A 26,157-nucleotide genomic window follows, 5' to 3' on the forward strand; every position below is an offset into this window, starting at 1 on the left:
GGTCGTCCTCGGATCCAGTAAATGTAAATGCCAGTGCTGGTCCCTGCAACCGTTACCTTGTGTAGAAAATGTATCTGTCCATTTCTAATGCAGTTTATTTATTATTCAGCAACTTTTCTCAATGTGCATATAGCAAAACACCAGAATACAAAGACGAATTGGGTGGGAAGCAATTTGGAAAATTAAAAAATGATAGGAGAGTGTACAGGATGTTTCTTACCACTTCTTGTGGGCAATGTGTAAATTAAACGGGATAGGTGGCACACAGCACTATATCATGCTGGTTAAATATGACAGCGTCAATAACAGACTATACACATTATTTCCAGAAGTAGCAATAGCATTTGCTTTTGGCAAATAGTCTTGTGAGATGTTAAACCTGGCTGAATAAACCCATATAATAACATGGAGCTGACATACATCCATCACACTACGGTACAATTCACAAGTCAAGCTACAAATGTAGCCTCTTTGTGTTTCACGGTAACTTCTGTTACTATATGCAGCTAACCTCTCCAAAAACTTATGGAAATAATAGGTGTAGCCCTATATCCCTGGCAACACTGTGTAGCACATATTTTATATTGTTGAAAATGAAAAGTACTCAAACTGGTTTTAATGGTTGTTTTTTGGAGTGAAACGGCTGGGACAGCACCTTTACATTTTATTTCCCAGTGAACACAAACAGTAGAAGGCGCACAATAGAAATACGTGCATTTATATGAATGCTGGATGTAAAAAATAAATAAATAATGCAAGCAAAAAAAAAAAAAATTTGACAAGACACATGTGCCTTCGTAATGTGTAGGTTATCTAGTTAGTATTTGCTTTACATTAGAAAGCTGTTTCAGTTAATCTCGGCTTTGAAGGCGATGCTTGGTATTGCATGAAAGGGAGCTGTAATTATATATTGATTTATAAACACACCCGTAATAAAAGAAAACAGATGCAGGCTACACACATCTCTAGTAATGATATATCACGTGGTTAAAGCTGCCTGCTGGGTTGCTAGTAATCATAGCAGCACAACGTGTGATTGTGTAGAAATGGTTTTTTTCATGAACCGCATGACCGAATTTTGGGAGTTGTTTGTGTCCGCGGACCCTAGTTTGAGATCCACTGATCTACAGCGTGGTATTTGGAAAATCTGTACGTCCTGAATGAAAGTATGAAAAGCAAGCAAAGAGCTGAAAGAGCTGTAAGACATGGGGAAGATGAGAGTGATGGATCCAGCGCTCCTTTTGAAATCCAGGGGATCTCCAGTTCATATGCAGCTATTAAAGTTCTTGTAATCCTCGGTGGTCTCATTGCAGTTCAAGTGGTCAGGTGCACAAAAACAAACATCACAACTTGCAACTATGGATGATTCTACATGTAAACAGTGTAGAAATCATGGCAATCCCCATTTAAAATGGATGTGAAAAGCCAGATGCTGAATGGCGAACAAAATGTATAATCCCACCAGTTCATTTGTGACATGTGCTGGGAATGAAGAATGGCATTACTCATAATAGGCATGAAAAGATTCCCTGATTCAACAAAGCAGGTGATCTTAAACTGTGCAGCAATGCAAAGAGACTGGATCACCACTAAACGTTGTTCGTATCTTCTGAGCCAGGCCTGCTTTTAATCATTCGCAGTCTCCCGAGTTTGAATGCTTTAATGATTTGCTCATGTTTGACAGCTGCTTCTCAGTGAATTGCTCATCTCTCATTGGAATGTGTTGCATTAACTTGAAACATACTAGATATATTGTAACATGCAGACTTGAGGAATGTGTTGGGCACACTGGGCTTAACCCTGTATGATGTATCACACAGGATACAGCACTTTACAAGCAGCATATTGTGTTTCAATCCATACTCAAAGTATGTTGTAGAAGGAACAAGGTCCAGTTAAATGTAGTGACTTTATTCATCCAAAATACTAGACTAGAAAATCGACAGGAGATTTCCTTTAACCTGATTGGTCAATACGAGGGCTTTAATCTCTGATAAAGAATCTCGAATGTTATCTTTCAAACTATGTTTAATCACTATTCCAAGTCAATCCGTCCAAAAATACATAAAGACAGTATTTGTATATTTGACCTTTTTCCCCTTGATTGTACACGTCCTCTGAATATTGTCTGTCAGTGTAGACTCATTGTGCTTCTTTGTTGTCCTATCTATCTATTTACATTTAGTAAAAAAATAGTTTAAAAAAAAAAGAGAATAGTGTTTGCTGTCAGAAGCAATACAGTAACCACAGCATCATCTCGAGTCTAGTTTGAATGATCAGGTGAAGAAATCAAACAACTGGATGTATGCAGTCTGATTACTTTCAGCAACTTCATTTCAGCACATCACTGTAGTAACACAGATGCTGTCTTCTCTAACAAAGCCAGAAGGAGGCTTTACCATCTGGTAAGGGTCTTCCATTAATGTTACATAGAACCCTCATGAGAGGGCTTTCCCAGCTGGTAAAGTCCTCGTCTTCAGGTTCTAGTGCGTTTGAGGAGGATTTGTTTATTTATAGTGTGCGCCAAAATGGCCAAATGACTTCCTCAACCTTAATTATTAATTACCCTTGATCTGTTCTGATGAGAGGTTTTATTTGACTAAAGATTAATCAATTCATTGCACAGGCTAGTTTTTTTTGTAATGAATTGAATAAATGAAATACACAGCCACTAAAACAATTACTAAACTAATTACTTTAATGAAAGACGGTTTAAATATGAGTTAATTGTATGAAAGAATTATTTACCAATTGTTTTGTTGTAGACTATAACTACAGTTCCACAGGATATTAAAGAAAATCAATGATACAAATTAATAATAAAAAAAAAAGAAAAACAATAAAGCATGTATATGCTCTCATTAATTGATTTAAATAAATATTACAACTCTGTTTGGATATGCAGCTCTACTAGTTTACAGTATTTTGTAATAATACAAAAAAATACAGCATATGTTAATATTTTCTGCTTTCTTTATTGTGACAAGGCAAATAGATCTGTCTGATACATATTTCTGATATAGCAAACCCAAGTGTTACCTTCATTGAATTAAGTACTAAAATCTACTGAATTCTTCATCATTAATGAGGTAAATCCAGCACTATTGAATGTTTAATAGTTATGGGTGATATCTTCTTCATTTACTTGTTGTCATTTTCGTGTACCAAACTAATGTTACTGTTAGCGTACCAAACTATTGTCAAATACTCATGTCGAGAATGCCTCGCTAGATATATTTCTAGCCATTTTATTCAAACCTGTGATTTAAAAAAAATAAGTTTGCTCTTTGCTATCGAAGCCGCTAGAATGCTGATTTTAAAGAGCAATATATATTATAAAATGTTAACATGGTGTATATCACCATTTAACATAATATGAAACAGCTTGGGGTTTCGTATTGATCTCAAACCCTGTAATTTTTCCAAAAATTGACGACAAGCCATGTGTTGTGTAATACAGGTAATGCAATTATAAAGCATGGTTCAGTCAGAGGCAGGTTAACATGGATCATTTACACAGTGTGGACGTGAAGAACTTCAGCGGTAATGAAGTGTGAAGCATTTCAAATTTGTTCACATTTGTCTGATCAGGACATGGCTAATAATCTAATTCACGATTTGCAAAAGTCACACATTATTAAATCAGACTGTTTGGATATCCCTAATTAGATTATAAAAAATAAACATATTGTGTGTGATTGTATTGATTGAACACAGTGATAAGGCAGTGCTCAGTGTGTGATTGTGTTGGTTGAACACAGTGATAAGACAGCGCTCAGTGTGTGATTGTATTGATTGAACACAGTGATGACAGTGCTCAGTGTGTGATTGTGTTGGTTGAACAGTGATAAGACAGTGCTCAGTGTGTGATTGTATTGATTGAACACAGTGATAAGACAGTGCTCAGTGTGTGATTGTGTTGGTTGAACAGTGATAAGACAGTGCTCAGTGTGTGATTGTATTGATTGAACACAGTGATAAGACAGCGCTCAGTGTGTGATTGTATTGATTGAACACAGTGATAAGACAGCGCTCAGTGTGTGATTGTATTGATTGAACACAGTGATGACAGTGCTCAGTGTGTGATTGTGCTGGTTGAACAGTGATAAGACAGTGCTCAGTGTGTGATTGTATTGGTTGAACAGTGATAAGACAGTGCTCAGTGTGTGTGATTGTATTGATTGAACACAGTGATAAGACAGTGCTCAGTGTGTGTGATTGTATTGATTGAACACAGTGATAAGACAGTGCTCAGTGTGTGATTGTGTTGGTTGAACAGTGATAAGACAGTGCCCAGTGTGTGTGATTGTATTGATTGAACAGTGATAAGACAGTGCTCAGTGTGTGATTGTATTGATTGAACACAGTGATAGGACAGCGCTCAGTGTGTGATTGTATTGATTGAACACAGTGATAAGACAGCGCTCAGTGTGTGATTGTATTGATTGAACACAGTGATAGGACAGCGCTCAGTGTGTGATTGTATTGATTGAACACAGTGATAAGACAGCGCTCAGTGTGTGATTGTATTGATTGAACACAGTGATGACAGTGCTCAGTGTGTGATTGTATTGATTGAACACAGTGATGACAGTGCTCAGTGTGTGTGATTGTATTGATTGAACACAGTGATAAGACAGTGCTCAGTGTGTGATTGTGTTGGTTGAACAGTGATAAGACAGTGCCCAGTGTGTGTGATTGTATTGGTTGAACAGTGATAGGACAGCGCTCAGTGTGTGATTGTATTGATTGTGTGAACACAGTGATAAGACAGTGCTCAGTGTGTGATTGTATTGATTGAACAGCGCTCAGTGATATTGAGACAGCGCTCAGTGTGTGATTGTATTGGTTGAACACAGTGATAAGACAGCGCTCAGTGTGTGATTGTATTGGTTGAACACAGTGATAAGACAGCGCTCAGTGTGTGATTGTATTGATTAAACACAGTGATAGGACAGTGCTCAGTGTGTGATTGTATTGATTGAACACAGTGATAGGACAGTGCTCAGTGTGTGATTGTATTGATTGAACACAGTGATAGGACAGTGCTCAGTGTGTGATTGTATTGATTAAACACAGTGATAGGACAGTGCTCAGTGTGTGATTGTATTGATTAAACACAGTGATAGGACAGTGCTCAGTGTGTGATTGTATTGATTGAACACAGTGATAAGACAGCGCTCAGTGTGTGATTGTATTGATTAAACACAGTGATAGGACAGTGCTCAGTGTGTGATTGTATTGATTAAACACAGTGAACAGTGCTCAGTGATTGTATTGATTAACAGTGCTCAGTGTGTGATTGTATTGATTAAACACAGTGATAGGACAGTGCTCAGTGTGTGATTGTATTGGCTGCGCACAGAGGTAAGACAGTGCTCAGTGTGTGCATTCAGCAGTTGTACTTCATCAGTTCTCCACCTCCTCCCAGCACACGTATAGAAAAGCTCTTTGTATCCACCAGGGAGGGAAACACTCAAGCTTATTGTGACCGGCTGTTTTAAGCCCTATAATTATAGCAGTGATACATAGGGGAGAGGAAGGATCTCACCGGTGTTATTCAAACTAAAGCAGTCCAGGGCTAACCTTGAAAAGCATCAAACAGATCCTGTGTTTTCTGACTACAGGAACTGTTGACATGCCTTAGCCAAGGGGCTTTGCAAGAACAGATTGTAGCCAAAGTCTTTGTTACAAGGAGATGAGGTTCCCTGCATGCAGCCTGTGGAGCCTGGCCTTTAACCTGTAGGCTGATGCGTGTGTGCAGATAGTGTGCTGTGCGGCATAATGAGAATGCATGCAGGACGTCACAAAGTCTATATTCACAATTGTATTTTAAAGTGGTCAAGAACCAAATTAACATTCTACAGTATAATGGTTAGTTTTGTTTACAGAGCAGCTTAGTAGATGTTGTGTATAACAATAGTGTGGTTATTTTATAACTTTATAAATAATTTCCTTATTAAATAAAAAAAGTCGTGCGTAATATAAAAATATATTCAATATAAGATGAAGATTTTAAAAAGAAATCAATCTGTATTCTATAAGGCCGGTTTCATAGCTCCAGTTCTGGACTACCTTGCCAAAAGTTACATTACGTAGTCCAAGATTAGTGCTAATTGGGGTCTGTGGAATCAGTCAATGGTTTATAGTGTGTAAAATATAAATGATGCATACTACAGATAAAAAACATAATCTACAGCATGATAACAATAGCGCAAGGGAATGTATAGACAGCATAATTACAAGTCCAAACATTGCTCAGACTGAAGTGAGAGTGGATTTGTTAACTTGTTTTGAAAATCGAACTTGTTTAATATCTGATAGAATATCTGTGTGTCTTTAAAACTGAATGACAATTGGTAGTGAACTAAGAAGAATAAGAACATGCTTGATCGTGTTACTGTTCATTTGTGATAGATTAATAGACATATAGGATGTATTATATTGATACAGTAGGTTAATCCAAGCCAGTTAAGATAAGTGATTTGTAAAATCACTTAGTAAAAATGACTTTTATAAATATACTAATATCAGAAATCGCTACAAACCCCTGAGTTAAACATGCGAAACTGGCTATACATATTTTAAACACTCAGAGATTCATGATATTGAAGTTTGGTGTTCACAGCTGCATCATTTCGGTTTATGTCAGGTGAAACTAGCGAGGTTCACGGCTTCTTAGAACGGATGTCTTCCACATTTGTGGTTAGTGTTTTGCATAACAGGATAGCAGATTTTGTATTTGATATTCCAACATTATTCTGGGGCAGGCCTGATATGGCTTTTCAAGCAAACAACGTCCTCATTTGAAACAGAAAATCCCATAACATTGCCTACCTTTTGCTTACATGTCTGGCTAAAGCACTGCCGATGTTTCTTCAAGTCATTCCGCAAACAGCTGAAATAACCCCATAACAGCTCGTGACAATCTGGCTGCTCCAACTAGGGGTGCCACCTGACCCCATAATTCCGCTACATTTTGGGACGGGACAGGGCTTTTAAGTTGCCCTTAAACTAAAAGAAATGAACACGTCAGCTGAGCTCTAAACACTTGCTTAATTTATACTGCTTCTTAATTATCCGAATCATTTTGATAATACAAATCTTATGAAATAAAAAAAAAGTTTAGTTTTATTCAAGATACTTTTTTTATTTTGTAAAATTAGTATTTCGGTTCTCAATATTTAAAAGTTGCCATTTATATCCTGCTAATTGCCCTAATGTTAAATAATAACACTGATCAGGTGTTCACGCTGTCTGTCAGGAATAGTGAACAGCTGCTCAGTGTTATTGATCTGAGCTGGAGAAGGCTATAAGACGCTATAAAGATATATTTTTTTAAACTATTAATAAAATAAATAAATACTGAAAACGAAAAACTGATGGGCCAAGAAACCGCAGGAAATTCTGCAAACCATACTGAAATGCAAGAGGGATGATTTCGTAACACCAGTGGTCCCCCGACGCCAGAGGAGGGCACACACATATACAGAAATGAAACAGCAATTCTGAGTAAATGTACTATTCCTGTGCGAGCTGCCCTACTCAAGCAGCCTTTGGGGCTGGAAATGTTTAGTTTTCACTAAACTAAACTGTATGTGTGCAGTGCAGTGAAACGAAACTTTTCACATATTCCCTTTTTTCTTTTTTCTCTTTTCCTGCTTATGTCTTGTTCCCTTAGTCCCACCTCTTCTCACTCCCTATTGGCTTCCGTCCTCCCCAGGTCTTTGTAAAGCCGAAGCTATTGACTTGACATACAATTATTCAAATGTGCCGAATAAAGACATTCTATAACTAGCACATTTACTTTCCAACAATCAATACTTTGATTTCACAAGCATTTTGTCGAGCTTCAGTATCACAGCGTTTGTTATTATCACAACATCTATTGCAAATAACGCCTAAACGCCTGTTATAATGATATGATTTTAAACTATAAAAAATGAAACCTGACGAAACGCTGGAACCTTCAGATCAAAAGAAACACAAATCTGGATGTTCTCAGGCTCCTTGGCTTACTTTGCCTCCTCCTGAGCACTGGCTGTTACTGGCTGAAAGCATGTCAGTCAGCTGAGCTGGGAAAGCAGCTGGTTAGTTGATGGCAGGAAAGCCAGCCAGGGATTTGGGTGATCTCGAAGTTACATAACCAGCACTATCTGAAAGCATGGCTTGCCAGCAGATATTCCCTCATCCCAGTAGAGTACCAACTTAATTGTTTAAAAAACCAACATGTTTACTGTAACTGGTTTCATTCAAAACTGCACTCGAGGCATATAGTGAATGGAAGTGCAAAACAGCTAAGTTACTTAAAGGTTCCAGTAAACTATATTTAACCCTGATGTATTAGCTATCAAACATCCTCATTGGATTTCTGTCCAATTAAGGCTTCCAAAATGGGCTACGGTATAGAACCCAGCTTTTCTCCACGACTGAGGGGATTTGAGGATTTCTTCAGGACTTGGGGTCAAATTTAGTTCATTACCTATTAACATTTGGCCAAAGTACCCTGGAACATTGCTAATCAAGTTAACATCAGCTGAGCCCAGCTGGCATTGAATTATATTTCCTTTGATCTCGGGAGCTTTCTTTTTTCGATTACGGAACTGGTTTTCTTTTCTTTTTTCCTTTCTTGGATTTGAAGTACTTTCGTAGAAAGCAGTTCATTAGTAGCACTAATCCTAATGTAGCAATACTATGGAAATTGCAGTTTGTGTGTAGTTACGGCAGCACTGCAGAAACAGCTCAGTGTAACACAACACCATCCTCCCAGTGTGGGGGAGTAACACATTACTGCAGAAACAGCTCAGTGTAACACAACACCCTCCTCCCAGTGTGGGGGAGTAACACATTACTGCAGAAACAGCTCAGTGTAACACAACACCCTCCTCCCAGTGTGGGGGAGTAACACATTACTGCAGAAACAGCTCAGTGTAACACAACACCCTCCTCCCAGTGTGGGGGAGTAACACATTACTGCAGAAACAGCTCAGTGTAACACAACACCATCCTCCCAGTGTGGGGGAGTAACACATTACTGCAGAAACAGCTCAGTGTAACACAACACCCTCCTCCCAGTGTGGGGGAGTAACACATTACTGCAGAAACAGCTCAGTGTAACACAACACCCTCCTCCCAGTGTGGGGGAGTAACACATTACTGCAGAAACAGCTCAGTGTAACACAACACCATCCTCCCAGTGTGGGGGAGTAACACATTACTGCAGAAACAGCTCAGTGTAACACAACACCATCCTCCCAGTGTGGGGGAGTAACACATTACTGCAGAAACAGCTCAGTGTAACACAACACCATCCTGTGCAGAAACAGCTCAGTGTAACACAACACCCTCCTCCCAGTGTGGGGGAGTAACACATTACTGCAGAAACAGCTCAGTGTAACACAACACCATCCTCCCAGTGTGGGGGAGTAACACATTACTGCAGAAACAGCTCAGTGTAACACAACACCCTCCTCCCAGTGTGGGGGAGTAACACATTACTGCAGAAACAGCTCAGTGTAACACAACACCATCCTCCCAGTGTGGGGGAGTAACACATTACTGCAGAAACAGCTCAGTGTAAGTAACACATTACACCTCAGTGTAACCTCCTCCCAGTGTGGGGGAGTAACACATTACTGCAGAAACAGCTCAGTGTAACACAACACCATCCTCCCAGTGTGGGGGAGTAACACATTACTGCAGAAACAGCTCAGTGTAACACAACACCATCCTCCCAGTGTGGGGGAGTAACACATTACTGCAGAAACAGCTCAGTGTAACACAACACCATCCTCCCAGTGTGGGGGAGTAACACATTACTGCAGAAACAGCTCAGTGTAACACAACACCATCCTCCCAGTGTGGGGGAGTAACACATTACTGCAGAAACAGCTCAGTGTAACACAACACCCTCCTCCCAGTGTGGGGGAGTAACACATTACTGCAGAAACAGCTCAGTGTAACACAACACCCTCCTCCCAGTGTGGGGGAGTAACACATTACTGCAGAAACAGCTCAGTGTAACACAACACCATCCTCCCAGTGTGGGGGAGTAACACATTACTGCTGTGATTACATTTTCACTAACTTGTAACTAATGTTTCAGAAAACCAAAGGTAATTATGTATTATTTTATGTGAAGAAATGAGTTACTTTATATTGACATTTAAAAAAGACTCCTGCTAATGCATAACGTGGAAATCAAAAAGCGCTTCAACAGTGCAAGTCACATGAACGTACTTTTCAACACTCTCCTGTGGATTCGGTAGCTGGACCTTCAAAAAAATATTTTAAGCTGCAGCCTGACTAAACCGAGAAAATTCTCTTCAAAATGTAAACTGTGCCTGAGAAGTAACTGTTTGTAACTAACTACTGGTAGTTACATTTTTTTCAAAGTAATACTGTAAGTTACTGTAAATAGTTACACTGTTGTTCAAGTAACTTGTAACTAATGGATTACTTTTTAAAAGCAACTTCTCAACACACCCTCCCACACGGAACATTGGTATGATCTTATACCTGCGCTACTGACTAAAAAAAATCTGCTGTTGCTTTTATTACTGTAGAGGTAGTCAACTGAATCAAAGATAATATGGAATAAGGAAATGTATTTTTAAAAGGCTAGTAAGTGGAACACTGGCAGTTGTTTGTCTGCCTTGAACCTGAGGAGTAAGTGTAACCACATCTAGGCTGGCCAGGACCACATGAGACTGCAGGAAACCTCCATGAAAAGTCTCCCTATAATGTTAGCACTCAATTGCTGCAGAGTAGATCAAAGAAGTGTGTTCACCTCTCTGTTTATAGTTTTTTTCAACGCCTTTGCGTTTAATCACATGCAGCAGCGTGTGGGGTACGGCCGCATTATTGTGCTGCAGGAAGTGAGGGTTTATTCCTCTGTACTCGACAGCTGCAGACAATCCTGAGACTCTGCCATTGATAATGGTTATTTGGGCTACTGAAAGGGCAGCCCATACTATAATAAAGTAGTTGTTTAATCCAGTAATAAAATATCTTATTTTTAGTTGCAGATTTATGTGAAGGCAGCATGAAAATTTCACAGCTGCACTTCATCCAGATATTTTTAACAAAGCAAATTTATAAAACTTTACACTGGCAGGATTTCTGGTACTGTTTTTAAATATTAAATACAAATACAATGTAAACATGGGGTCAATGTGAAGATATTCCAGACCATGTAAAATAACACGTTGTGAAAGATAAGTGAATGAGCGACGAGCTAATCCAGCCTGTATGCGGGGTCACATTTTCTCTAAATACAGACGTGAGGGGAGGGACTCTCTAATGCACTGATAGTGTCAGGATTATTGTCCACATTGTCAAACAGGTAACACAGCAATAATCGCTCACAGCAAAAATCGCTGTTTCTGCAGTGATTTCAAACCCAGATCTCAAACCCCAGTGCACTAGAGCAGCCGTTTTGAAAACAGCTTTGAAACAGTATAAAGTTCTAAGTGTAAAAAGTTGTCAGGATGTTAACAATGAAAAGAAAAATGACAGATACATTATTTAAGCAGTTGTAGCAACATATGGGGATATATAACACGAAACTTATGTAAAAATGCCATAGAAATGTTCTTGTAGGCAACAGGCACGCCAATGTCACAAGCCAATCAGAGTGATCCCTCAAACTATACAGTGAATGCAGATCTGTTTGATGTTTTATTTTTTCTTCAAATAGAGGGTGGGAAATTTGGGCTGCGTCTTAAATTCGAAGGAATACAGTCCTATGGACAGAACGAGATCATCAACTGAAGAGCTGAAATGCTGGAAACAAGGCTGTTCCTGTAGAAGGAAAGCTGCACACTCACTGCATGATTTGGATAAAAACAAAAAAAAAACACTAGTTTTAGTTTTTATTGATCACTGTCCCTGCGCAGAAATCTAGTACATATTTTTCACAGGATTCCACCTACCGATAGAGGCAGCTCAAATCTTTGTAAAGTAAATTATATTTTATAAGTCCCCGTGCTTATCATTTACAGCTATGGCCAAAAGTTTTGCATCACCCTATAGAATGAATTAATTTAGCTTCATAAAGTCGAATGAAACCTGCTGAATAACTTTCTTTGTAGCTTTCCAATGATACTTAATGAAAAACTGACAAATTGAAAAATGTGCCATTTAGAAATCTGATATGAAGTACACTGTATTTTGGCTTTCGGTAGACTCTTGCGATATCATTTTGTAGTTTCTTTGATTACACGATGTTACATAAAATATCTAAACTATGTTCATTGGTTGTTTTTTTTTGTATTATTATGTCTCAATCCCAAATTTCTAGGTGATGTAAAACATATTTGTGTCAAACGGGATTAGTTCAGGAAGTAACTCAAAATAAATTGCAAGAAATATGTAGCATTTTCTAATCCAATTGTGTGACAGGCAGGGTTTTCAATCTATTTAAAATTAAAATGCACACGGATTATAATTTAAAAACATAAATTATTTTTCTCCCAGTATGAATACTTACGAATGGGTTATGCTTCACCTTGATCAAAAAAGCATTAAAATCATTTTGCACAGGGACAGACCTTGCTGTGTTATAGGTAGGTAATTATGAACACACAAACACCAACATTGCAGTCACCAAAGAGAAAGAAAGAGACAAAGAAAGAAAGAAGCATTTACATTACCTCCAGACGTGCCCCGTAGCTGTAATGTGACGATGTAAACAGGCAGTGTAAGCCAATGACGTGTTAAGGGGACACAGCTCATTTGCATACCTCTAACAATGGTTAGATACAAACTCTCGGTAACAATCCGTGATGGAAAATCACATCTAAAACCATTACTGGCCAATAAAATAACCAGACAGTAGTTTTATAAATCACATGTTAAATACTTCCCAATAAATCAATTTTAACGGGCAGAAATTACTGCTGTCTTTTATGCATATGGCCAAACATGTTATAACAACAGACACCTTCAACACAATGGGGTAGGTGTACTAAAGTGTTGCGCCTGTCTTGATAGTCGCAAACCAGTTGCAAACGAGTCGGGAGTCGGAAGTGTGCTCCGGAAATGGCGGTGGCACAGGCAGTGGTAATGCTGCCCTCAGTGTGTGACACTCTGCAGTGGCAGAGGTGCTGGGCACTTCGAACCAGGCGTTGGCGCTGGCAGCGGCCATGCTGCCCTCAGCGTGTGACCCTCGCTCCGGACCAGGCGTTGGTGCTGGCAGCGGCCATGCTGCCCTCAGCGTGTGGCCCTCGCTCCGGACCAGGCGTTGGTGCTGGCAGCGGCCATGCTGCCCTCAGCGTGTGGCCCTCGCTCCGGACCAGGCGTTGGTGCTGGCAGCGGCCATGCTGCCCTCAGCGTGTGACCCTCGCTCCGGACCAGGCGTTGGTGCTGGCAGCGGCCATGCTGCCCTCAGCGTGTGACCCTCGCTCCGGACCAGGCGTTGGTGCTGGCAGCGGCCATGCTGCCCTCAGCGTGTGACCCTCGCTCCGGACCAGGCGTTGGCGTTGGCAGCGGCCATGCTGCCCTCAGCGTGTGGCCCTCGCTCCGGACCAGGCGTTGGTGCTGGCAGCGGCCATGCTGCCCTCAGCGTGTGGCCCTCGCTCCGGACCAGGCGTTGGCGCTGGCAGCGGCCATGCTGCCCTCAGCGTGTGGCCCTCGCTCCGGACCAGGCGTTGGTGCTGGCAGCGGCCATGCTGCCCTCAGCGTGTGACCCTCGCTCCGGACCAGGCGTTGGTGCTGGCAGCGGCCATGCTGCCCTCAGTGTGTGACCCTCGCTCCGGACCAGGCGTTGGTGCTGGCAGCGGCCATGCTGCCCTCAGCGTGTGACCCTCGCTCCGGACCAGGCGTTGCCGCTGGTAGCGGCCATGCTGTTCTCAGTGCGGAACACTCCGGCAGTGGCATTGGCGCTGGGTACTCTGGCATGGTGATGGTGGAGCTGGCAGCGGCGTTGCTGGCATGGTAGCCCTAGGCCATGCAGGCTCGTCAGCCCCAGGCAGTGCAGGCTCGTCAGCCCCAGGCAGTGCAGTCAGCCCCAGGCAGTGCAGGCTCATCAGGCTCGTCAGCCCCAGGCAGTGCAGGCTCACCAGGCTCGTCAGCCCCAGGCAGTGCAGGCTCGTCAGCCCCAGGCGGTGCAGGCTCATCAGCCCCAGGCAGTGCAGGCTCATCAGGCTCGTCAGCCCCAGGCAGTGCAGGCTCATCAGGCTCGTCAGCCCCAGGCAGTGCAGGCTCATCAGGCTCGTCAGCCCCAGGCAGTGCAGGCTCATCAGGCTCGTCAGCCCCAGGCAGTGCAGGCTCGTCAGCCCCAGGCAGTGCAGGCTCGTCAGGCTCGTCAGCCCCAGGCGGTGCAGGCTCGTCAGCCCCAGGCAGCCCAGGCAGTCAGGCTCGTCAGCCCCAGGCTCGTGCAGGCTCGTCAGCCCCAGGCAGTGCAGGCTCGTCAGGCTCGTCAGCCCCAGGCAGTGCAGGCTCGTCAGGCTCGTCAGCCCCAGGCGGTGCAGGCTCGTCAGCCCCAGGCAGTGCAGGCTCGTCAGCCCCAGGCAGTGCAGGCTCATCAGGCTCGTCAGCCCCAGGCAGTGCAGGCTCATCAGCCCCAGGCAGTGCAGGCTCGTCAGCCCCAGGCAGTGCAGGCTCGTCAGGCTCGTCAGCCCCAAGCAGTGCAGGCTCATCAGGCTCGTCAGCCCCAGGCAGTGCAGGCTCGTCAGCCCCAGGCAGTGCAGGCTCGTCAGGCTCGTCAGCCCCAGGCAGTGCAGGCTTATCAGCCCCAGGCAGTGCAGGCTCGTCAGGCTCGTCAGCCCCAGGCAGTGCAGGCTCGTCAGCCCCAGGCAGTGCAGGCTCGTCAGCCCCAGGCAGTGCAGGCTCGTCAGCCCCAAGCAGTGCAGGCTCATCAGGCTCGTCAGCCCCAGGCGGTGCAGGCTTATCAGCCCCAGGCAGTGCAGGCTCGTCAGCCCCAAGCAGTGCAGGCTCATCAGGCTCGTCAGCCCCAGGCGGTGCAGGCTCGTCAGCCCCAGGCGGTGCAGGCTGCAGGCTCGTCAGCCCCAGGCGGTGCAGGCTCGTCAACCCTCGCACCCTTTAATATTATAGTGTCTAAAAGCTGGAGGTGTGTTGTTGACCTAGCTTTTAGTATCAAGATTTTACACCCAATTTAAAATTGTACAGCATTAAGGTATTGCACACGGATGCTGAAAGCAGACAAATACTTTGGAATGACCCTAAAAATGACCTTTATTTTGCTGCCAAGAGCTCTCTACTGAGATGAACTCCTGAGACCTATTCCCATCCCCTCTGCCTCATTTTCATGTGATCAGAGGAGTTTCCCACAATATTGCTACATTAGTGGAGCTGTTTTTAAACTCGCGCATCCTTCAGTTTCACATGTGACACTCTGCTTTACATGTAATTCTGGTATGCTAGCATCTGCAGTGTTGTACACTCTAGATACCCCTCCTGCTAGTCCTGTTATTTTTCATTTCCATTTGGCTGCTGCTCGCTGGTGGGAGAGCCACTTCCCTGTCATTAGTAGTTTCCATAACAGTGAATTATGCGGCCATTCATTTTTCATGCATTTTGATTAACTAATTCCCCTTATCTGGGCATTGAGACAGGAAGTGGTGTAGATGTGATAATTAAGCTTTTTAATGAGACATGCGTTCATGAACGACCTCAAAGCATTAATGGATTGATTTAATTAACACATTTTGTTTGAAAATCTCTTGCTACTAAAGCTGTCGTTACTATACCACAAGTTTGATACAATAACGCTGTTTTTTTATTTTTTTTAAATCCTGCCCCTTACATTAAACAAGGAAAGGATCCCCTTAACATCAACAGATTATTGTTACCCTGTTTAGCTCAACTGGGAACTTGGTATTCTTAGGCACTGTGCCTTGGTAGGTATTCTTTTAAAGAAATTGTTCAGCACTACCAGGTGTTTGGACTTCTTTGGCACATTATTCATATTAGCTTTCCAGTTGTGGTCTACAGGTTTCTGGGCCCCCGGTAAAGGGCTTCGTTTCAATCTGACTGTGTGTTTTATAGGCCTCTTCATATTACCAGTCCAGACTGGATTTTTTTAGACTGTCTTCACACCCTGTTGCTCTCAGGTGAGTATACAGAGAAAGGGAGAGAGAGACAAAGAGAGAAACAGTTTTGTTTTTGACAAATTCATATTTCAGTGCACCATTACTTTGACAAGTATACAGATTTTTGGCCTAAAAGGTACAACAACCAAGGTTATAAAAAAAATAGGTGGTATGGAGCTAGAGGACTACTGGAGGCCCTGCTTCAGCGTGCTGAAATCAGTGGTTTCTTTGAGTCATATTTGCTTCCCAGTTGTAAACCTGTGTTCCATAGAAAACATGCATTGCAAAATTCTTTCATTCACCCAAGAATCCTGTATGGGTAGGGATGTGTGCACTAGGGATGGTGAGCTGTTTTTTTTTTTTTATTATAGCCAGCTGTGACTGTTTACATTGTGAACACTGAACATCTGCCTGCAACCTCAAGCATCTTGAAGTGCCACTTCACTGAATCTATATTCACGTGAGATGGTAAAGCCAGATGAGCCACATCCTTCCCAGAGCTCAACCAGACCAGAAAAATGATACATGTAGGCACTAGAAGAATATGTGAAGACAGACAAGAAACATGAATTCCAAACATCAATCAAAACAGACTTAAAAAGATAGGGTTTTGTAAATAGGTCCCTTAATTTTACCTGAGCTTGGGCTGTCATGTTTGAAGCACGACAGTTTCCTTAAATCCCATTATTTCCAGTTGACTTCTTCTGGCCATATGTAAAGTAATGCCCAAAAACACTAAAGTAAGTGGCTGTCTTAGGGAGCTAGATGTGAGAGAACAAGCAGTGTGATGGTTGAAGAGCATAGGCAGCAGCGCTTTACTGGGCAAAATTAAACTCTGGTGCTTTTGGTTTGGTCTACCGCCGAGACTTCTGTGGCCACACACTGTGTATGAGGTTTCCTTGACAACAATAGAGAAGCTGGAAACAGTATACAGTTCATACGTCAGGAAATGGTTAGGAGTCCCACGTTGCCTCAGCAGAGTGGGACTGTATGGTAAAGGGATATTGCAGCTGCCAGTCTCAGCTCTAACCGAGGAGTTTAAGTGCGCCAAGGTTCAGTTGGAAATGTCATTGGTAGAGTCACACGATGAATGTGTGAGGGAGGCAGCACCTGTGTTGAAAAATGGAAGAAAGTGGGCGGCAAAGGAAGCTGGGGAAGATGCAAAGGCAGCCCTTCATATCAGTGATATCATGGGTCAAGTACAGCATGTAAGAGGAGGCCTTGGTCTCAATTCAGCTCCTGCTACATGGCATAAAGCAGCCCCAGTTCAATGGTGGAAGCTGGTAGTCAACGAGGTGCAAAAGCAGGAGGCGAGGATGAGGTGCATAAAGGCAGTTTCCCAGGCCAAGCAGGGAGGATGGACGAGATGGGAGAGTGTGGAACAGCACAAGATCGCCTGACGAGATCTATGGACAATGGAACAGAGCAGGATCAGTTTCCTCATCAGGTCAACATATGATGTTCTCCCATCACCACAGAACCTTAATCTATGGGTAGGAGAGGATCCGTGGTGTTCTTTGTGTTCATCGCTAGCTACATTAGGGCACATTTTGACAGGATGTAAGGTCGCTCTTGACTAGGTGCTGCAATGTTGTAAACAAGCGCAGCATGACCAACAGGTTGCCATCAGTTCCAGCAATATATGACACATGAAGAAAAAAAACAACATTCCTCCATCCAGGGGAGCAACCACCAAGAAAAGGTATTGAGATCAAACCTCGTGTAAGACAACTGGAGGTTGGTAGAGACTGGAAAATGCTGGCAGATGTTAGACAGCGATTTATTTTTCCACATGAGATTGCCACCCCTAACCTTCGACCTGATATTATCTTGTGGTCTGGATCAGCACGCCTTGTTCACCTGGTAGAGTTAACAGTGCCATGGAAGGATGCTGTGAATGAGGCATATGAGAGGACGAAACTTCAGTACACTCAACTGGCTGCCGAAGTGGAACAGCGAGGTTTACCCAGCGGAGGTGGGCTGTCGAGGAATTGTGGCACACTCCACAGCCCAGTTTCAAAGAGACATCGGACTCAGTGGTCAAGAGTTGCGATGCATAGTGAAGAACTTATTTGAAGCAGCAGAGAGGTGCAGCTACTGGCTCTGGTTGAGATGAAAAGATTCTGGCTGGGGACTTCAAGCATCATAGAAAGAAAGCAATGTCGATGTAAAGGAAGAAGGTAAATAAGCTGGGTTAAGATATAAGAATAAGATTAGCAGAGTGGGGAACGGAGGAGTGTGATGCCGGGATGCCAGAATCATTGTAGAACCCTCTTAAGGTGTCGTGGGCTAGTTGACAGAACACCAAGGATGGAAGGTCCCCACTTGAAGACCCCAGAGAAGTACCCTGCTCAGCTCAGTCCAGACGGTTGTCATGCTGACACGCTGGGGAGGTCGCACAGTGGTTGACCCTGAGGCCAGCATGCAGCCGTTGTGTGTGCTGATGCGTTGGGGAGGCAAAATAGGCTGATCCCTGGAGCCAGCATTATACTTCACCCATCAACACCAGGCAGAAGGATATCTACATCATCACATGGAAGGAAAAGCAAATGGATCACATTAGTTTACAGTAAAAGAACCTATGTCTAAGTTGGTGCTTAAGTTGTAACACTTACTCTCATGTAATTTAAATCAAAACCACAGCAGAAAACAAACCCAGGTGTTTGATTTGGAAAGTTGAAAGGGGCCTAAAGCAAAATGGGGTGGCATCTTCAAGTAGGTGCATAAGCAAGAGGTTTAACCCAAATGCCTTTTGTGAAATGTTGCCATACTGCTGTTCCTACAAGATTTAGGTTATTTGATGTCAGGATCTCTTAATTATGGAGACTTATTAAGGGGGTTTTATTATTGTCTCCAGCTGGAATTAGTGATAACTGCTCCTGTAATTAACACTAGGTAGGTAGAAATTGAATTAGTAGTAAAAGCTTATTGTTCATTCAAAGCAGTTATTGTGTAAGTTTTGTAGCTTCATTCTATGCACCACATAGATCCATGTGAAAATTTAAAGATAGCATCAATAAAATAACTGAAAGTAGTGGTCTACTAAGCAAAATAAAGTTGCTAACAACCATACTGTTTACACCTCGCTGTGCGTGCTGAACAGAGAACACACTGTCTACACCTCAGTGTGCGTGCTGAACAGAGAACACACTGTCTACACCTCGGTGTGCGTGCTGAACAGAGAACATACTGTCTACACCTCGGTGTGCGTGCTGAACAGAGAACACACTGTCTACACCTCGGTGTGCGTGCTGAACAGAGAACACACTGTCTACACCTCAGTGTGCGTGCTGAACAGAGAACATACTGTCTACACCTCAGTGTGCGTGCTGAACAGAGAACATACTGTCTACACCTCAGTGTGCGTGCTGAACAGAGAACATACTGTCTACACCTCGGTGTGCGTGCTGAACAGAGAACATACTGTCTACACCTCGGTGTGCGTGCTGAACAGAGAACATACTGTCTACACCTCAGTGTGCGTGCTGAACAGAGAACATACTGTCTACACCTCAGTGTGCGTGCTGAACAGAGAACATACTGTCTACACCTCAGTGTGCGTGCTGAACAGAGAACATACTGTCTACACCTCAGTGTGCGTGCTGAACAGAGAACATACTGTCTACACCTCAGTGTGCGTGCTGAACAGAGAACATACTGTCTACACCTCAGTGTGCGTGCTGAACAGAGAACATACTGTCTACACCTCGGTGTGCGTGCTGAACAGAGAACATACTGTCTACACCTCGGTGTGCGTGCTGAACAGAGAACATACTGTCTACACCTCGGTGTGCGTGCTGAACAGAGAACATACTGTCTACACCTCGGTGTGCGTGCTGAACAGAGAACATACTGTCTACACCTCGGTGTGCGTGCTGAACAGAGAACATACTGTCTACACCTCAGTGTGCGTGCTGAACAGAGAACATACTGTCTACACCTCAGTGTGCGTGCTGAACAGAGAACACACTGTCTACACCTCAGTGTGCGTGCTGAACAGAGAACACACTGTCTACACCTCAGTGTGCGTGCTGAACAGAGAACACACTGTCTACACCTCAGTGTGCGTGCTGAACAGAGAACACACTGTCTACACCTCAGTGTGCGTGCTGAACAGAGAACACACTGTCTACACCTCGGTGTGCGTGCTGAACAGAGAACATACTGTCTACACCTCAGTGTGCGTGCTGAACAGAGAACATACTGTCTACACCTCAGTGTGCGTGCTGAACAGAGAACATACTGTCTACACCTCAGTGTGCGTGCTGAACAGAGAACATACTGTCTACACCTCAGTGTGCGTGCTGAACGGAGAACATGGACAGTCAGCATATGTTTGGGGATTTTTAGATCACTATTTGCTATGAAAATAAACTGTTTAAAAAAAAAATCACATGTACATTTACCATACGTTTTGGTAATACGTATTGGTTAAGATTTACTGGAATAATTTTGTTACATAAATGATCAAATTTTGAAGGGAAGGCATGTAATTAAAAGTACTAATTAATTGCACCTTAAATGGGAATGTAAAAACAGAACATTTTTCCTCATCTTTAATCACTGTGTAGTCTCCAGTAAATGAGTTCCAATTGCAGATCACAAAGTTCTGCGTTACCCCGTCTTCAGAAACCGAGCTACAGTAATGCCTTTGAAGCCAGGAAAGATGAATGGCTGCAAGATTATTTGGCACCTTAATCCATTGCTACAGAGAAATATATTGAAACCATAAATATAAATGTAAACCACAGGCATTTTACACTGAATTCATACACTCCTAAAGAGGACAAGCACTGGCAGATCCAGCAGCTTCTATCAAACCTTCCCTGTGGCACAGAACCTAATAAATAAATCTGCCTTTCAAATATTGCGCAAGAATCACTTTCTGAGCAGTCCAGACCAGTACCCATGCCTTGGAAAGCACCCAAATGTGTCTGCAACTCAGAGACCCACATTTGTAATGTGCCATTTTATCAGCGTTCAAAGACAGGAAGTCATAAGCTCACACCCTCCCTCAAAGCTTGGCACAGTACGTGTACCAAATTAGATCCATAGTACCACAGCTGTTTGAAATAGGGGTAGAATTGTGTTTCTGGAATGTTGTAAACTCTACCTTGGGGTCCGATTCCCTCACACTGTACCTGGATTTCCAGTGTGAAAAAGAAAGTTCCTGGAAAAAGCATTGTGATTGGTTGATTTATAAGATATAACAAGGCACCTATTCAACAGACGTAAAACAACAATTTAGAAATACACATAAGCCAGTGGGAAAGGTTGGGTTGTAAATGAGTTCTTTTATTTAAATGGGTGTATATGTTATCAGGTCTGGCTGTATGCAGAACCATGTAGAATTACAGGAGTATTGTGGATGCATTAATCTCACCCCCCTTTCCCCCCTTATTTAAACCAACACTTGAATTTGTGCTCATGCAATTATAAAAATGCATAAATAATCTCAGAGAATCTGGCTGTTGGACCACAGCGCATGCCACAGTGTGTCATTTCTAAATATATCTTCTTTGAGAACCACTGAGACTGATATTGTATTTCCAAGGAGTCCTGGAATATTCAGTTTAGTAACCGTACAGCCCCTGTCATTGCCTTATCCCAGGGACTGTCACCCCCCAAAAGGCCATTATTACAGGGCAGCCTTTGTACTGAGGTGGTCTTTAAGCAGGGCTGCACTGTTTGGAGTTAAAAGACTGGAGTAAACAGTTTGAAATTATAGCCCTTTAAAAGGGTAGACCAGTATTTGAAATGACCACAGTACCTGTAAACCTACATAGTGGTTATATTCTGCAGTACTGCGTTATTAACACCACATGTGTGCCTTGCTAGCTCTTTGTGGGCCACTAAATCTTGCTTTGGACTGATGACAGCATAAGCCCTCGTATTGCAAACTTGACCAGCAGGCCTCTTTGAAAGTGAGTGGATGGAGTATAGAAATATGCAGCTTTATCATTGTCTTATCGTACTGCTGGGGGCAGTCTGGATCCTGGCGTTCCAAATGGTACTTCTGTACTTTTAAAACATAGCTCACCTTGCTTGCAGATACCATGTTGAAGGTCAGACCAAAGTAGAATTCAGAGATAAAGAAAACACTTGAAAATATGCAATGAACAACAACTTTGAAATTCAGTTTGAAGCCATTTATTGCTAGTGCCAAATCCTTCTGATTTCAGAGTGCAACCAAAGCCAGTTAGATTGAGTTTTAAACCCGATTGCCTGCAGTGGTTTTAGCATGCCCGGCTGTGCTTTAACATGCTTTAACTATAGTATTCAGTGTTAAATTTTCCTGTGGATTTCAGTAAAGTTTTATAAGGGTACATTCATGTGTTAATTACTGTTTGATGCATGACCAAAGACTATTTTAAAAAAAAATAGGTAGCCAGGGATACCAGTCTTGATAGCTGAGCGATCTGTACATTAGTGAAACTGTACATCAGTCAAACTGACAGGTCTTGCTGTGGCTTTTCTAACTCTCAGCGGCTTTTTGAATCAGGTATTTGGAGACACTGACCAGGTGCGCATGACGTCGGAAGGCTCGGACTGCCGCTGCAAGTGCATCATGAGGCCCCTGAGCAAGGATGCCTGCAGCCGTGTCAGGAACGGGAGCATGCGTGTGGAGGACTTCTACACAGTGGAGACGGTGAGCTCCGGGTCTGACTGCAAGTGCTCCTGCACCGCCCCGCCAGCCTCGCTCAACCCCTGCGAGAACGAGTGGAAGATGGAGAAGCTGAAGAAGCAGGCTCCAGAGCTGCTCAAGGTAAAAAGTGGGAGTCCTAACCCCTCACATTAAAATGGCAAGCCCCACAGAAAATGAAGTCAACTTTCAGTAATTTATTAGCAATAAAAGTAATAATAGCAATTTAACAGTATAGTCAGTAAAAAAAAAAAACTTAATTGTTAGATGTAAAAATACAAAAAAAATAATAAAATAGTAATATTCTTAAAGTCGCTTATTTTTTATCAATGTCTAATGAAGGCTTATAGTCAAAAAGATGATCAAAGAATTTAGTGTTATAATTTCAAAGCATTTACTCAGGTTTGTAATTAGCTCATGTTTTTATAAGAGGTAAAACATCTGTTAATTTTACAAAACCGTATATTTCAGGTTCTCTTAAAGACTCCCAATGTGTTTTGTTTTTCATTTTGTAACATTAGCATGCTCTTTTCTTCTTTTAAAAACTAGGAGTTAAAGAATTCTACTATTTTATATTCTGTTTTTTATAGCGTCTGTTTCAGTTTGTAATTTACTCCATGTTATGTCAAAATGAGAAAGAAACAACTTGAATGTTTAATAGACATTGTTGCAGCATATACAGTGACTCTCAACAGTGTTCACCCCCTTGGACTTTTCCACATTTTATTAACAATTCTTTTCTGTTTTGTATTTTTATTTAATTTGGAACAATTTGTAGATTTTATTTTTCACTTTGACATTATGGACTTTTTTGTGTTGATCAGTGGCAAAAACTCCTAATTAAGTCCATTTTGATTCCATGTTGTAACATAGTAGTGAATACTTCTGAGAGCCACAGTACCAGTTGTTAGGTTCATGTTTTATGTAGGAATACCAAAAGAAACAAAAAATGATGTTTAAACTAGAAGTCTTTTCAATGTTTCTAATGAAAGGAGCCGAAACGTGTATTTTTCTTCTTTTGAAGTATATTGCATACTGGAGTTAGCGCTGTAAAATCAAGCCCATTACTCTTTTAGTATTCAAGAAGAATTTGTAAATATTACAGGCAGCGGTATCATGTACAGTACAGTAGAACACATTCTTTTCCAAACTGCATAGATGTGCCACATGTCCCACGCTTGCTGTCTAACTGTGTGCTCACAAGCTGATATATAAATGCAAAGCACACAAATCACGTTAAAACCAGAAGCCCATGCCACTAATAGGGGCCCCACTGAATTACATTCACTTGCCTCTCCCAGACACGCCATCTTTCAACTGTTTATCACACCACTGCTGTCAGCAGGACCTCACAGCCTTTAAGAAAAGTACAATGTGGTGATCATTCGGAAGTAATACTGCTAAAGCCAGAAGGCAGTGCCATGCCAGTACTGTCCCATTCTCTGCTTGAGTTCGTCCAAGTCAAACCAAAGCAGTACATTAGTTATAACTAGGATTATTTCTTTAGTCATATCAAAGTAGTTCAGTGGGTCTTTTGTAGGATGTGGTCTTCTTATACAGACGTTTTACTGTAAAGCCACATAGGTGCACATTCTTTACAATTCTTTTTTCTATGATTCTGAAAATTGTCCGTCAATTGGATGTACACATCTGGAAAATTGTACGGCTGCTTTGTGAGATTGCACAGTTAATGTGTACATTTACATTATGTACATCTCATAGCAAAGTACATAATGGAAACTCTTGCCTTTTCATTTATTTTTATATTAAAAAAAATGTATGCAGAGTGTTTAGTATAAAACCATTGCAATGCCTTTGATGTTGATTTGATAAGGGAGCGTGTTTGCCCTTAATTTTAAGATAACATGTGTTTGAAAAGTCGTGGAACAGTTGAATACATTTGAGCTATTGGTGTATTTACGTGAAGTACTGACTTAAAGGAACTTACAGCAGAACTTGGGCTAGCTGTTGTTTGTCTAGAAATGATGCAATACAAACATTCTACATTTACATCTGCAACAGCTCAATGGCTGCACACAAAGAGCAATTCATTAGTTTAGTAAAAACATAACATTGAAATTAGCCATGGGCTGCTTATTTTCAGTGGTGCAAAATGACAAAAGCAAACAGACAAATGAAGAACAAGCTCAGACAAGCAAACAGCTCTGTGTGCATGTCACTGCTGCTTCAGCACATACAGTTGCTGAATGCTGTGTGTTCTAAGTAAGCACATGCAGGGTGCTCTGAGCTCTCTCAATTTGCTCTGAGCTGTTTAGGGGGAGGGGAAGTGAGCATTCTTAAACTAAGAAGCATGTATTGTACCATCGAAGGACAACAAAGAAGAAATAGATGTTGGTTGTGCAGAGTGTTGTCTGTAACCCGAGAAGAGCCTTTATGGAGGTCAATCAGCACAGTCTCACTACTCATCTCCTTGATAACATTATAAGCAGCTTTGATCTGACTCAACCCCTCAAAGATTTACCAAACTGACAACACCCGGTACATGGAGATCAGCACGACAGCTTGATGGATGGAGCGTGGTAAAAGGAGTGCCGTTTCTAATATCCATCAGTGACATTCCTGGAGTTCATCTCCGCTGGTCTCTGTGCATACTTACATAGTTGTCTCCTTGTATTTGAAGACTTGTGTGGAATTTGGCAGTCAAGCAGACTGTTTCTTACTAGCTGTCAGTGTTTGTTTTTTTTTTTTTTTAACCATTCTTCTAACGATAGTCTTATAATTGCCATATACATTGAGTTTTCATTGTGACTCACCCTGCATGGTGAAGGGAAACACTGTGTTTGATCACAGAGTGCAAGAGAGGACACTCTTATAACCACTGGAGGTTGTGCTGTCACACATATAAACATGAAAGCCACGACTTCTAACACAACCAAATCTGAGCACTTAAGATTAAACACGTTTTATTATAATTTGAAACACAAACTGGGTTATTTTTATTTAATATAAATACTGCATGAGATGCCACTGTTCACCAAACATCTTTTCAATGGACTGACTTAGAAAATGAAAGTGTTTTCTGCTTAAACTGCAGTGGTTACAACAAATATGTTTTCATTGAAAATGTTGAAACTTCAGTATGCGTGGCTGATGTTTTGGACCTAAGTGTCTTCTTACTGACCACACGCCCTAGTCTTGTATCTCTACAAGATTTGAACCAGGGACCTCCTGGTTATAAGGCTGTTTCTTTAACCACTGGACCACACAGCCTCCTTATATATAAGATAAAAATCTACTCACAAACTTACGACAGGCACTTTTCAATGTAGGTGGTGAGAAAGTCTTAGGGAATAAGGAACATTTGTTAACTTGAAAAGCATTGTTGCATTTTAGTCCCTGTCCTCATCCTAAGTGTTCAGAAAATACATTTGCATATAAATTAAGCTGATTACAATTATAAGATAAACATGCTGCCATTTGTACCTAAATGAAGTCTTCAAT

The 26,157-nt window shown here is 42.1% G+C and overlaps 1 protein-coding gene across 1 annotated transcript in view; it reads left to right on the forward strand.

The window, feature by feature from the left end:
- LOC121303629 (olfactomedin-like protein 2A) overlaps window positions 1-26,157 on the forward strand; it is a 64,353-nt gene that overhangs the window by 16,044 nt on the left and 22,152 nt on the right. The window contains exon 2 of the mRNA XM_041234431.1: window positions 22,555-22,818. Within this exon, the coding sequence (XP_041090365.1) occupies window positions 22,555-22,818 (264 nt within the window). The remainder of the gene's footprint in view (window positions 1-22,554; window positions 22,819-26,157) is intronic.

This window comes from Polyodon spathula, chromosome 34, assembly GCF_017654505.1.
Source record: "Polyodon spathula isolate WHYD16114869_AA chromosome 34, ASM1765450v1, whole genome shotgun sequence".
NCBI lineage: Eukaryota > Metazoa > Chordata > Actinopteri > Acipenseriformes > Polyodontidae > Polyodon > Polyodon spathula.